Source organism: Eupeodes corollae, chromosome 1, assembly GCF_945859685.1.
Source record: "Eupeodes corollae chromosome 1, idEupCoro1.1, whole genome shotgun sequence".
Lineage (NCBI taxonomy): Eukaryota > Metazoa > Arthropoda > Insecta > Diptera > Syrphidae > Eupeodes > Eupeodes corollae.
In genome coordinates, this window is record NC_079147.1 from 227,294,749 (window position 1) to 227,310,603 (window position 15,855).

Genomic DNA, 15,855 nt, shown 5'->3' on the forward strand with positions numbered 1-15,855 from the left:
GAATCCAGTCAATGTGTGGTAAATTAAAATCACCTAAAAGTAAGATATTGGTGTCAGAGCAGGACAAATTTATAAGATAGTCTAATGCCAAGGAGAGATCGTTATAAACAGACTCCAAACTTTTTGGAGGAATGTAAACGTTTAAAATGAAAAAAGTCTTAGTCTGTACCATTATCTTTACACATACCAGTTCAATTGATAATACAAATGGAAAAGATACAGAAGAAGAAAAATATGTATTTTTTACCGCTATGAGAACACCTCCACCTAAATCCTTTGCATTACCAACATGACGATCTTTTCTGTAAACTTCGAACTCTTGACTAAAAAGTTCTGTGTCGGAAAAGCTTGAATTAAGCCACGTTTCTGTCAAAACGAATACGTCGTGTGGAAATGATTGGGAGTTAAGAAAAATGTCAGTAGTCTTGCTACGAAGTCCCCTTACGTTTTGGTAGAAGAGCGTAAGCCTGTTAAGTTTTTTGATTTGTTTTTCAAAGAAACACCCTGTTTTTGAATTTGAGTAAATTCTTTGACTAAAGTCTCTTCGGGCCATATATTTGGGTTGCAAATAGAGTCAAAGTAAGTGGGATTCGTTATTAATTTAAAAGAGGAAACAAAGCTTTTTGGTTTACTGATCTTAGTACACCTGATAGATGAGCTGGAAGGTATGCTCTTGGTAGATACTAAGTGGGAAGTTATATCTTCTGGCGTAGTTACTGGGTCCAGACGAGATATAAAAATTATTTTTGGTTTGGAGACAGCTTTGATAGGGATGACGTTATTTATTACAGTTCCTGTAACGGTGTCACTATTGGAAGCTAAATCTGAGGCAACAATTTGAGGTATATTGGGAGTTCTGGTGGGATCTGTAAGTTTTGGAGTGATGTTGACATTTGTTCTTTTTGATGGTGGGGTAGAATTTCTAGCAGGTTCAGAGTTTTCTCGGCTTCTTTTCTTAGACTTTTTCTTTTGTTTCTCAGGTACACTTTCTGCGTTATTAACACCAGAACCTGATTGGGCGAGAATATCTTCACATGTAGAAGAGAAAGTTGTGGGAATAGGCTGTGCCAAATCATTAGTCGAAGTAGAACTATCGACCATGATATTGGTTACAGAGTATGCATTTAATTTGCAAACTGCAGTGTTGAAAGACTTCAGTAGCTCTTCAAAATCTTTAGAAAGTTTTAAAATGTCAGCCTTAAAAGAAGACATTTTCGGAGGCAAATAGCTTCTTTATTGTCTAGTATGTACAAAACATTCTCAAATACAACTTCAACTTACATTTTGTATCAATTTTCAAGTTTCTTGAAATTCAACCGTGTGCTTAATCAGCTGTTCTTTTAGATACCTACATACCCCAGAAATTCTTGGATACCTTTGGATTCCCTTTTTGACATCTCAGCTGTGTTTGATCAGCTGTTTACACGTAGAACACTAACAAAAAGGTATCCGGATACCCTATCTGTCTGAGATTGAACGCAGGCAATGAAGCTTTGACCTCACGTTTCGTTTGACAAGCGTAAGGAAAAGAACGTGACTCCAAACGAAAGCTCTAGTCTAAATTAACTAAACATTTGCTTAGTCTGACAGCTCAACAGCTGTAAAAAAAATCAACAAAATACAATTGCTTTTGGAGGGATTCCCATTGGTTATTGGAAAAGGTAAGTTATTGGAATATTTTGTAGAACAGAGAATGAGTTTCCAATAACTTCTCAAGATTAAAGAGCTCCGTAGATTGAGCGCACGGACTCACCGACGACTCTGAGTCTGCGGTTCTTCTTGCTCCATGAGCTTAACATGTAAGCTACTTCCGCAATAAGTTTAATTTTTTCGATTTCAAAATTCATATTTTTGAATGCACGAAAAATCAAAACAAGCTTTTGAGAAAAAATAACAGTTGATAATGACAGAAGTGTCACTTTAGAAATGTCATTCAAAGCAACCTCGAAGCAGGTCCATCGTAACACAGACGAAGTCGAAGCTTGAACTTATCTTTATTGAACTTAAGTTTCCTTTAAACTGTGAAACCAGGCGTATTAAGTTGGAGTTCAGGTTCAACTTGACTTTAATTTGAACTCCCACTATTAAATTCACAATTTATCCGTTGTTAGATGACTTTTGATTCTTGGCTGTATTAAAATAAAAGTTACATTGAAGGAGCCTTCCAATAAATCGTAGAATAACCAGCCTTACAACACATATTTAACACAAGTAAGACTTATTTTAAGTAGATAATAGGACCAAAAGAATGTTGATAAGTCTCACAGCCATGTTATTTTAAATGTTCCTACAGAAGTTAGAAAATAAACAGAGAGATGAAAATCCAGAAGTGTTTTAACTAAATATTGTTATATATCAAAAACAAGAAACTACTCTTAGCCTGCAAAGATTTAATACACAAAACTACAACACTTATTAGCAGAGGTCTACATAAACATTAATTTTACAAAGCGGGAATAAACTCTAATCAATCAGTCTTGACGATTCATAGGAACACAAACAATACGAATCCTTTGAGGAAAACTGAGTTGGCTCAAGAAACTGAAACTTTTAAGTTTAATAGAAATGTAACCATATCAAGTTAGCATCATGTTTTATTTTTCGAACGCGATCTTGAACCTAGGTAACCGAAGAAGTACATGCTATATTCCTTACTAGCTAAGATCGAAAGTCTCTTTGAGCAATCACTCAAGAAAATGTGCTCCGGCCAAGGTATTAAGGCATCATTATATTAAGCAGACTTTTATTTATTAATATTGATATAAGCTTAGTTGACAAATCTATACCTAATAAAAACATTTGTTTGTGTATTGTCACTTTAAAAGTCATTGAAATAGGATTTGTAAGTCAAAAGAATCGACAACACTGAGATCTGAGTTTTTACATTACAATTTACAATTTACAACACATAAATTCCCAATTTAAATAATAACAATTTTGTTTCATAGGTACTTACCATGATAATTTTTCCCGAACAGTTGCATTCCCATGACGGCAAATATGAAGATGATAATGCACAAGACAAATGTCAGATTACCCAATGCACCCATGGTACGACCCATAATCGAGATAAGTAAATTTAATGTTGGCCAAGATTTAGCTAATTTGAAAACACGAAGCTACGTTTTTGGTTTTTGAAATTTTTGTTTTTTTTTTTCGAAAATGTGTTATTCCAATGTTGAAAGGTGATTGTTGAAATATTTTTGGGGAAAGATGTTTAATTTATTGATGCAGGATATTATATTTTTTTAATGTATTTTGTTCATCAAAAGCCGGGCAACACAAGCATTTTATAGGAAGTATATTTTTATATTTTTTTTTGATATAAAATATGAAAGAAAAGAAGAAAATATTTATTGTGAGTTATAAAAGTTAATCAAACAAACAAATTTATAGTTGGTATAGGTTTATAAAAATTATAATTGTATGCTCGAAGGTCAATTTAAGTACAGAATCAGACCTCCTATATTGCTAGGCATATCAATACTTTACTGGTGTATCTTAGATTCATAATATATTGCTTTAAGCTATATAATTCTTTTATATTATTTAAACGATTATGGAAAGCTAGCAAAATGCCTTAAATTAAGATTTATTAGGTATAAAACCAAACAAAAATAAAAAAGAGAAATTTCAATCAAAAGAGAGTAGAAAGAAGAATGTGATTGTTCATCGTTTTTTTTTTTAACGATGTTTTGTAGATTGATGCATCTTTTCATTAAAAATACCTGTGTAATTTTTGCCAAACAATTGCATTCCCATTACGGCAAATATGAAGATTATAATACACAATACGAATGTTAGATTGCCTAAGGCACCGACAGTTCGGCCCATAATCGATATGAGCAAATTCAATGTTGGCCATGATTTAGCTAATTTGAAAACTCGAAGCTGGGAGGAGGAAGATGCAATATAATAGAATTCATTTTTATTTCAATTTTATAAACGAACAAAAAACAAGATGGAACATTCTCCTCGATCAGAAACAAATAAAAACTAATTTAAAAAGGGAGAATATGAATATTTAAACAAATATTAATGGATTTTTCATATTGAATTGAAATTTGTTAATGGATTTTTTCCCATTAGAAAATATTTCAATATAAGATACATCATTTTTAAGTTATGCATAAGGAATTATTATGATAATTATTATTTTAATAATAATTAAATTATCAACATACTGTTACCGATCATGAAACTTTTGAAAAATAAAATAAAAATTAATATAGAATTCAGTTATTATAAGATAGAAGTTTATAACCAAAATATTAAAGAAAAATTAAAGAAATGTTAACAAAATCTTACCAAGCGAAATGAACGTAACACAGATAATCCCTGAACACCCTCCAGGCCAAGTTCAAGTAAGGAGAGAGCTACTATAATGAAATCAAAAATATTCCATCCTTCTTGGAAATAGTATTTCGGGCTCATCGCACATAGTTTCATTGTCGCTTCAATTGCAAATGTCGCCGTGAAAAACTAAATTCGAAAATAAAGTATTTTACAAATTGATTGCAGTTTTTATTTTTTGATACTTACATAATTTCCACTTTTTAGAATCTTTTCCATTTCTTTGTTCATGTCGTGATGATCAAGTGCCATGAACATTGTATTTACCACAATACAGAGGGTGATGAAGAGCTCAACAAATGGATCGAACACAATTAAGGACACCCATTCCACAATTTTAACCCAACAGAAGCAGCAGTCCCAAACGCAGAATATGTCTATGCCTCTAAGAAAAGCCTCAATGGCTTTATCTTTAAGCGTTGGACCATCTTCGTCGTCGTCCTCTGTTGGAAAGTAGTAAATGGAGACTGAATATAAAGTTGAGAATTAGTATTATTTTGACCAAACTTTGACTCAGCCGATGATTGATTTTTTGTGTTTAGTATTTTTCAAATGTGTTTTTTCTTTTTTAATTTTCTTAAAAAATGTATATTTTTTTTACTCTTTTTTGGAGTTTTATTTTTGATAAATTTGACAGAAACAAAAAAAGAGAGGCTTATGTATAATGTTATCGCTTTCCTAAATGAATTTATGAAACATAAAGTTTTGGTAGTGAGAACTACTAGATACGAAAATATGCTTGACTTATTTAAAAGGCTTGTATCAATTTTCTACTCTATTAGCTATACAAGCACAGCAATTTTGTGCGATGTTTATTTTTACAATATACGAATATAAAATTATTTTACTATTGAAATGAATATAATTTATTTATTTACTGAAAAATGAAATTCTGTTCTACTCATATGTGATATTATAAGCACTTTAAATTATAATTATTAAAGGGTGTCATAACCTAGATTAGCATTTTATAAAAGAATTACAAGTATTATGTTCTTTTTTTAAACAAATTTACTAGAAAATCAGCTTCAAAGATACTACAATAATTGTACAAATATTGTTAATAAAATAAAGAAAATTTTAAAAACTAAATTAAGTTGACGTTTAGAAATTTATATCCATATCTATCCGCAAGCTCACCAAACTTTTCGCCAGTCAGTAAATTGTAAAAATGGATATTTTCATGATACAGGGCAGATTTGAAAGTTTTTAAGAGCGATTTTTTCTTTTCTTTAAAATTATCACCACGGTTTGTTTTTCAACATCAGTTTTCGCAAAATTATCGGTTTTGGTCGAAAAACTACATCGAAAACTCAAGTTTTCCCATACATTTTTGGTAAACCACAAGTTTTCGTAAGCCACAAGTTTTATATAAAACCTCTTGAAAAATAGTAAGAATTCAAAGTTGAACTAAACAAACAAACCTTTCAAACATTCAGCGCTCAAATTAATGTAATCAAAGCAGCTAATGGCTGCTGTCAAAACAAATATTTTGCAGGAAAATCTGCCAACGTCGAGAATAAAAGCTGACGGTGACTATTTGCGGCACTCATCCAGAGTTTCAAACGCTCTTTGTTAAGCGAGGAACCGAAATTCACTATGGCTACTGGCATGACGACCCCAAGGACGAGGATCATCGTTTGGATTTTCAAAAACTTTTTTCCGAAAACCCGATTTTGGGTTTAGTTTGAAAAGGCTGTACTAGCCTTGAATTGCTTGTTGCCTTGTGTGAAAAAACGAGCATCCAAACATGTCTAAAAAGGATAGTTCATGGAAATAAACAAAGCGAACTTAAACGGACCTATTAATTCGAATTCTCAACTGTTGACTGGACGATTCCATCCATTGTTCTTATAAGAATAATTGTACAGATGTCATATAGATTAAGCAAATCGCTCAAACTTAAAGTAGCCATTCCGTGATTTTAACTTTAGCAAATTATCAAGAGATAGTAAGATGTTGAATTCGTTCAAAATAAAAACGGGATTAACATTTCTCTAAATCGTTTAAAATTATAAGCAATTGTTTTTAAAGTTTTTCGGTTCTCATCAGTTAAGACCAAGACTAATATACAACATTTTCAAAACAAACATTGGAATTTTTGTGACAGGTCGTTTATAGCTATCATTCAAAATCTTTGTCGTTGAACAAAATTTAATGATTAAAATCCACCGACAAATTTTTACTGACAGAAATCTGTCATTGGAATTGTGTGAAATTGGAACACAAATCTGTGGAACGATTCGTTTCACTTTTGAACATAAAAGTGTCAGCTGTTCAGGAAAATTAATTTAAATCGAGAAAATAAAAAAATACATTTTTAGAGAAAAAAAATGCGCAATTACACTTTTTTCCTCAAAAAGAAATTCTTTGGGTGATCCCGATCGATCAGTATAAAGTTTTTATTCCTAATCGAAGGGAAACATAGTCAAATATCGATTCAAAATTTGTCTTGGATCGATTTCAATGATAGCTATAAATCGCGCCTTAAGCGGCCTATAGATTAGATTTAAATATCCCTTTGGTTTTGTCGAAAAGATGTTCTTATAAGGTTTGAAGAAGAAACAATCTTAATCTAAATGTTAAATGTTTTGGATTTGGTGAAACAGAAAAGGAAATTTACCTACAAATTTGACTGTAAGTAGTAAAATTTTACTACAAAATTGTAATCCACAAAGTTTAGTGCAACTATAATATCGGACATTTTTAAGCTGGTGAAAAAGGCGACTGCATTTATCAAAAAAGTGAGAATATTATCAGAAAGCAATCAATGTGGTCCTTAGATTCCAATATCTTATAAGAACCTCTAGAAAAATTCACCATGGTAGCTATGGAATGGTATTTTATTTCTTATTAGATATGTTGCAACAGAACTTTCCTGCTGTGAAAGATGTTTGAGGGCAAAAGTTTTGATTGAGCGATTTCCAATAAGAATTATCAAAAAAATGTTTTCCATGGTGAATTTCATGAGATGTGTCGATAATGTATGAAGTAAAAGTACCAACTTGGCTTCACTGTTATAATTTCTTTTAAGGGGCCGGTTATAGCTATCAGTAAAATCCATCAGTAAAATTTTTGTTTTTAGTTTTTGAGCGTGTTATAGATTAATTTCTAACAAAAGATTGATGCAATAAGATGAATCCTATATTGAAGTATTTTTTTCAAAAAGAAACAATGCATTTAAAGTTTTATTTAATTTATAAATCCATTTTAATTTTTTTAATGATGAAATTTCATTTTACTGAACAGCTGACAGCCAAAAGTCAAAAGAAATTCCATTTCGTTTTATTGTTCGTGTTTCAATTTTTTGCTGTTCCGATCACATCATTAAAAATTTTACTGATGAAAGCAACAGCAAAAAAATTGTCTGAGGCGCGAAGCTCGATTAATTTAATGACGTAAATTTACTGATTGCTATGATCGCTCATCAGTAAAACATTTCAAATTCCTCCTGTTTCAAATTTTACTGATGCATTTTACTGATAGCTATAACTGGCCCCTAAGTCTTAGGAAACATCATATTTGTTGAAAAAGACCATACAATTATAGTTTTAACAGCTACTTGCAGCTGTCGTTTATCAGAATTCACCTTAGTCGATTCCACCCTTGTTCCAGTGTGAAAAATATGAGTTTTAGTAATGTATTATATAAAAAAAATTAGCTTGACTACCTCCTGAAACTGAGAAATTCGAAAATAAGAATATCCTTTTCCTTTTAAATAGCACGACTAATTATGTTAGACATTTTTTTTTAACGTCTTAAATCTTTAGAAACTACAAATTTGTAATGACAATCGTTTTCTTAAAACAAAATTTGTAAAGCTTCATTTTAGGGTTGTTGATTTTAATTTTTAATTTTGTGTTTTAAAAAGGGAAATTTGTGGGACATTTGTTCAGTTTGTACATGAATATTTTACAAGCCAAAGTTCATGTGTAGTTTCTATTGCAAGTACGTAAACACTTTAGTAAGTATAGAAAATTGATACAATGAGACGCTTTTTGTTTTAAATAAAAACACATTAAAACATACTCCTTCTACGTATCGAACTATTATAAACATATCCTTGCGACGAAGCCAAAGTGATGATATTTTAAATCTAAAACAAAGTGTATAAGCCGTGTATCAAATATACATATAATATTAGAGTTATTTAATAGTAATATAAAACTTCCGAAAACTTCGAAACCCAAGCAAATCAGCTTACAAAGTGTAACAATTCATCTGAGTTTTGGAACTTGTTCAAAAACTTAATGGCACAAAATTTACTATTAGTCCGGATCTTAATTCAAATAGACTGCAAACATATTTCAAGCAATTGTAAAACCCAGAAAAGTTTTTGAATCAATATGCCAAACCTGGCTTAAAAAATAATATTTTAGATGCTCTAATATCAAAGGAAGAAGTGTTTATATCGATAAACAACCAAAAGTATCGAAAGGCTGATACTCGTGTTTTATCTCTAACAGCATAATTCAACCAGATCTTTCAGGAAGAAACCATCCCAAATCAGTTCAGCGATGCCTTGATTTTCCCAATCCACAAAAAGGGAAGCACAATAGTTCCAGAAAGCTACAGAGGAATCTCGTTTTAGAACTCGTCATATAAGATATTTATATCGTTTCTGCTCAGTCGTTTAAGTGATTGGATACATTCTAATAATCTGCTTAGTGGTTCCAAGCTGATTTTAGGTCTGGATATTCCACCGTTGATAACATTTTTGTACTCCGCTCGATTGCTTACTCGTTTCAATCGAGAAATAAGAAACTATTTGCATTTTTCGTTGATTTGAAAGCTGATTTCGACACCGTGGACCGCAGTGACCTGTTTTACAAGCTTTTCCAGATAGGAATGTCGCTCAAGTTCGGAAAAGTATTGCAAAATTTATACAAGACAGGGCTGTGCACTCAGTCCAAGCTTGATTCTTCATTGATGATATAGTCGAAGCATAACCAGCAGGAATCGAGTACGCAGGCGTTAGCATTAAATCTCTTCTTTTCGCTGACGACATTGTTCTGCTTGCGTCAACTACGCAGTCCCTTCTAATGATAAATAAACTTGTAAAAGGTGGAATCTAGTGGTAAATTAAAATAAATCCAAAGTGATGGTTTTTAAGAATGGCGGTGGAAGATTGGGTGCAAATGAGTATTGGCACTATAATGATGAAAGAGTAGAATTGGTTAAAGAATACAAATATCTATTAGTCTGCTTTACTAAGAACTTGGGCATGGAAAAACATCTCACCGATAAACTTGGTACGGCAAAAAACAGCTATAAATGTAGCATGGAAGCAATGCTTAAATAATAAGGAAATTACGCAGAGAAGTAAATTCAAGGTCTTCGAAGCTGAATCGGATTTAGTTATGTTTTATGCAGCGCAAGCTTGGGGAGGCCGGAAATATGAACAAGTGGAAAAACTACTCAGATTTTACATAAAACGGTTTTTGCCACTTTCTTCGAGTACGCCAAATAAAAGCTCTCAAGCTGCAGGCCGATTACATCCTCAAAGTTCTAGATATGCCAAGTTATCGTCTCCCAAAGAAAGTGGTTCTTCAAACAATCCAATCCCGAAGTGGATTGTTTAAAGACTGTATAGAACTAGCCGAGCAAGTGGATGTTGACCTAAACTATGGTAACCTTGCCTCTTGGAAGCCAACTTACTATCGCCTAAAAGCTTTTTTGGATGAAGTCTCAAGAACACAATACACGGAGCAAGCCAAAAGCTCACTGCACCGCATGATTTACAGTAGACTAGACTACGATTTTCGGGAAAGAAACTTCTTCCACGACAAATATACCCTCGACCAAATTTCGTGCATGTTCCGTCTAATAGGAGAACTCCTTAATCTGAACTACATTCCTCGCCGTGAAGATTTACCAATTTTTAGAACCTGTGCAACAATGAGCTCGAGGATGTTTTCCATTTGGTTGGACGATGTGCGATGTTTAGAGAAATCAAAAAACTTATCTTAGGCAGTGGCTTTCTTTCAAATACTGATATCACAAGTCTTCGACAGGAAATGGATGTCACAAAGTTATCTGCATATTGCACTTAAATATACACATCAAATTTAAACCTACACTTCCTTTTTTTTATTTACATAAAACTATACTTTTAGTTGTCAATCAGGCAGACTGCAAATGACTTGCATCATATTGATTGTATTAACCAAGTTGTTAAAAATGTACGTTTAAATAAAATCAAAATCTAATCTAATCTAAAATCTATAAAACTTCGTCACAATAGGCAGAGGAAACAGTGTCAATAGTTGTACCAGAAATAGCAAAATTAACTCAAAATAACTTTAACAGCAGCAGTTTACAGCAGCTTTGCGATGGCTAAAGGACAATACCTTGAAGTTGCCGATAACCATGGAATATTTAAGTTAACATTTTGCCCATATGCTGGCATAGAGCTTGCACAACGGTTGTCAATGTATGGCTCGAAAACGTTGATTTAACTGATAAACTTTAGATTCATAATGCTTTCTGTACAACAAAGGTTCCCTATCGTGCTAGGTTTCTACAACTAACCGACCTAAACTTTGTTAAGTGTATGATTTTTCGTTTAATTCAGTTTTTCATTTTACACATAAATTAAGTAATTTTATTTTAAAATATAAATCCTTTTTATTTATTCTATACAAACAATATGTTCATTAAGATCTTAAAGAATAATATCAAGTGCTTTTGATTAGACTACGTTTCTTATTCAAGCTCAAATTTAACAGCTCTTAAGCCAACTATTTAAATTTACCTAATAGATACATGGATAAATTATATTTATACTTATAATAATTATTGTTGTTGCAATTGGGTGCTTTTTTTGTTATGTAGAATATATTCAATTCAATTGCGAGTTTTGAACACTATTAGTTGATATTTGATAAATGTTGAAATCTAGTCCGAATCGAATCAATTTCTTATTTATAGATAAACTTTCTGCGATTTCAAAAAAGTCTTAAAAATTTCCAATTTTATTTTTTTTTAAATTGAAGGGCAAAATTTATCAATTTATCAATTAATAGTTGATTCTCGCAATGAGATTCGTTGTTTTAATCTTTTTGTTATTAAAATGTTGTGTATATAAAGTGCTTTCTTGTTAAAAGTATTATGTTTCAATTAATGTTTATTATAACAGGTTTTGTTTTTTTGTCATATGTATATTAATTTTAATTATATAAAAAAATAAATAAGCATTAGCTCTGCTAAGAACGAAACATTTGCATTCCAAAAATCGAACTTATTACAATTCTAGACAAAAATGGGAAAAAGCTATGTGAATGTCATTAATTACTATTTCTAATTTAAAATTTTATATTAAGCAAAATTATCAAGAAAATTTAGCTTCCAAACTATATAACTTTTAAAATTCAATTCAATCATGCAAAAAATTGATGCAATAATTGTTTATTTTTTCGAATGATAATTAAAAAAAAGGATTATAAAAAAGAAAACTTGTTCTATAATGCAAAATTTATATCACATTCCATAAGTTCATGTTTTATTATATTTCTTTTAAAACCAAAACAAACAAAAAAAAAATCTAAATAAAAATTTTAAGTTTTTTCTGAAAAGGAAGTAATCGCTAAAAACAATTCGCAATAAACCTCTCTTTTAAAAAAGAAATTTCGAAAATTACAAGTTTTCTTTTAGAAAAAATAGATTTCCATGTGCGTTCAAAAATTCATTTAAAATTTTACTAGTTTTTTATTCAGAAAATTGAGGAAAAAAACTGTAAATTTGTAATTTGTGTGCGTTTTCAGATCCGAGAAAAATCGTCAGGAAATTTGGACGAGTCAAAGAAGAGTCATTTAGTATATGGTAAGCTTTTAAAGAAAAGAAAACAAATGGAGAAAAATAATTTTAATTATGGTCATTGTGAAGGAAAAGAATACTTTTAAATGCTACTATTCTCTTAGAAGATTAAATTACTTTGTTTAAGTATTTAAGTAGGATCCTTGGAAAACTTTAGTTTTATAGACACGACGAGAAAGAAATAATATTGTATTTACAAAGATTTTGACAGTACGACATTGCTAAGCGATTTTTTTGTTTTTACATTTTTGGCGTTTTCACTGACGCTTGCGATTATGTGACGGTTCGACAAAAATCGATCACTTTCAGGTGTTGGTATTGTGTAAATTGAAAATTCGGAATTGTTTTTTTTTTGTTGTACAGCCGATCGTTAGGAGTCTTACAACTTGATCAAATGTCAATGGAAACAAAATTGTTCCAAATCGTGTGAATTAAGACATTGCTGTGAAAATTTTACCAGAAACGTCATTGCAAGACATTGTAAGTCGGCCGAGGAACGTTTTAAAACTTGAAGATGTGTAAAACACTTGACGATTGCTGAAAATTACATTTTTTTGGTTTCGAAATTGAAGCTTAAATAAACACTTAGCTATACAAATTTTATTTCAAATTTTGGACTGATTCTTCTGTGATTCTTTTAAAATAATTTTCAACAACTTTTTCGTACAATCGGATGGTACCTCCGCCTATAACTTGGGTGACGTTGTTTTTAATACGTTTAGAGTTTAGAGTAAACACAATTTTTCAAGCAATGAAGCCATAATTAGCCGTGGTTTTTTGAAATCCAATAAAGTATAAATCACTACTCTCGTTGTAAGTTTTAATAATGGTTAGGTTCAGGTGACATAAGGGCCTTGAAAGTAAGGCAAATTTCTAGTATCTGATTGGCCAGCTGCAAAAAAATGCTTTCCAATTTTTTTTGTTTAAATTTGTCTGGAAAGTAAGTCAAGAAAAATCTCCCTAACTATCAAGTCAAGTCTGCTTCTGTCAAAATGACAGTTGATCATGATTTTTTATTTAACTGAAAGCTGGAATTTGTAAAACTATTTTTTTCTGCACAACTTCATTTAATGTTTTTGTAAAAGAGTTGATTGTCAATTTGAAAAAGAAATAAGTAATATTTCTTTACAATGCAAAATACGTTATTGACTTGTAGCTTGCCTGAGAAGTGTTTTTGGTAGTTTTTATGATTTGAACTTAAAGTAGAGGTTTGTGAAGTAAAGTTCTGAATTTGAAATAGATGACACTTGGAAAACTAACAAGTTGCCTGGTCAAAATGTAGGTCCAAAGAATGAAGTTGACTGCAAATGAAGTTCCTTAAATAAATGACAGCTGAGTCTTAAAGGTGTCAAATGTAAGAACACATTCATAGTATTTCCCGAAATTGATACAAATACTTAATAAGCCACCTATCCAACTATGAAATTGTACAATTTTGGGACAAAATATTACCAACTATGTGAATTGGTAATTTTGCTTTGAAAGGTTGGTATCAGATTATTGGAAAAACATCTTTTTTATTTGTATCTATTAAAGGCAACTTTTTTTAAAATCGTTCTTAGTTTTTGATTATTTGCACCAATTGAAACGAAAAACCCCGGATTTCCCAGTCGTTATATGTAAGTTGAATAATTTACACAATTCCAAAACTTAAATTAATCAATCTTTCGTTGAATCAATCTCTAATCGACAGATGAAATCTCATACTTTGAGATGCATAAGTGTTGATTTAAAATGTTACGATTTCAGTCGTGGTTTATTTTTGAAAGTTTTTGAATAAATAGATTACTTATTAATTATATTTGTATGTATTATGTACATTTACTATTTTTAAAAAACATCAGGAGGGTCATTCCATAACTCGATGAAAGGCAATCAATGACGCTTAAGGCATATTGTTGATTTTATCATCTTCAAGTTAGTCGAAAAAATGTTGAAACAATCATCGTTTTAAGTATTACGGAATGGCCCACCAGTACCAAAGTCAGTATTAACAAAAAGAAAACATTTAAAAAAACAATATAATATCATTCTCATAGCAGTTTTAAACGAATTACAAGTCGCATTAAGCCAATTAGTACAAATATCTGAAGAAAAGTAGCATTTTAAATAAAGTATAACCCATTTAAAATATTTAAAATAAAAACTTTAAAAAAATCCATTCATTTTGTATAAAGTATCAAAAAATATTTGAATTAAATTTTATAACTGTAACGACCTGATACAAAATTATCATATTCTGTGCAGATAAATTTTAGCAGACACTTTTGACGATTTTTACTTAAAAACCGAGTTCAATGCAGATTGGAAATGTGTTATCATATAAATCCGAGTCAACATTTGACAGTTTAAAGAGCAGAAAGCTATACATTACGACTTTGATTTGACATCATACGTCACATCAAATAAAATGACGTTTCTAAATCAAAAGTCTGAAAATTGACAGGTATATGTAGTTGACTTGCATTGAGCTGAGCATATGGCCATTTAGAAGAAATACATAAATTCAAATCCAAATTCAAAAAAATGACACAGAAAAGATAGGTTGCAAAAACAAAGAAAATGAGTTTGACAAAAGACATTCTCTTGACATTTCAAGCATTCGAATGCAAATTTTACATAAAACAACATATACATATATAAAACATTTTAAAGTTATAAGGGTTCTTACGATTTTGTTTTATCAAGAGAGACAAAATTAAACAAAATACATGATGTATTTGTTTATAATAATTAAATATTTATTACAAATCCCGTTCATACCATCGACAAAAACCCTTATACTTAACATTTACAAATTACAAATAATTTTGTAATACATGTACATTAGGTAAACTATATGTATTTATATTATCATGTTTGGATTTTTCCGGAAAATATTTACAAATATTAACAAAACTTAAAAAATAAAAAAAACAAAACAAATATTTAAAGAATTATGTAACATTGACACAACAATAATTTTTAATTTGTTAAGGGAAAATAAATTAATGGAAAAGGATTATTTTGTATGTACATTATAATAATTAATTTTTTTTTTAAAAGAATGTTAAAGTATTAAATTACCTCCTTTATCACTTGCTCGACTCTGCCGACCAGCGGCTTGTTCGATAATGTCATTAAGTACCATGACATCTAAAAAAAATATCAGCAACAATTGATTAAAAATATATAAAGGCAAAAATATAGAAACTTACCTTTCATATCAACCACTGTTTGCGTTTGGACGGGTTCAATAAAAGGATTGTCGTGGTGTTTCACTTTTCCAGCTTCATCTGTACAGTCTAACCCCATTTCCTAAAACAACGAACAAATATTTAAGTTACACTTGTTCTAAGTTATGAATTAATTAATATGTTTTGGATCCCAAAGCTCCTTGCAAGTTTTTTTTCTAATAAATCGAAAACGCCTATTGCTTAGAACCAGCGGTAAAAAGAGGTACATTATTTTCATATTGCGCATAGCTGTGGTGTTTACAAGAATTGGTGGATCCAAGCGGTCATTTTATCGGGTTTTCTAAAAGGGATTTGACATATTAAACTTTAATTTGGGAACGAACCCTTGCAATAATCATAGAACTGTCATTTCCAATTTTTGAACTCAACATTGGGCAGGTTCAGACGATGTTAGGGACTTGAAAGTAAGGCAAGTTTCAAGTATCTGAATGGCCACCTGACAATTCTATTG

General features: G+C 30.7%; 1 protein-coding gene across 50 annotated transcripts in view; it reads right to left on the reverse strand.

Moving 5' to 3' along the window:
* LOC129953640 (sodium channel protein para) overlaps positions 1-15,855 on the reverse strand; it is a 190,266-nt gene that overhangs the window by 62,721 nt on the left and 111,690 nt on the right. For 20 of the 50 annotated variants that reach the window (XM_056066914.1, XM_056066951.1, XM_056066960.1 and 17 more), the window contains exons 16-20: positions 15,366-15,465; positions 15,235-15,303; positions 4,543-4,820; positions 4,309-4,482; positions 2,957-3,119 (exon numbers count right to left, since the gene is read on the reverse strand). In XM_056066914.1, coding sequence (XP_055922889.1) covers positions 2,957-3,119; positions 4,309-4,482; positions 4,543-4,820; positions 15,235-15,303; positions 15,366-15,465 — 784 coding nt within the window. Of the gene's footprint in view, positions 1-2,956; positions 3,120-3,728; positions 3,892-4,308; positions 4,483-4,542; positions 4,821-15,234; positions 15,304-15,365; positions 15,466-15,855 lie in introns of all 50 variants that reach the window. The other 30 variants (XM_056066929.1, XM_056066950.1, XM_056066961.1 and 27 more) reach the window with 3 other exon arrangements.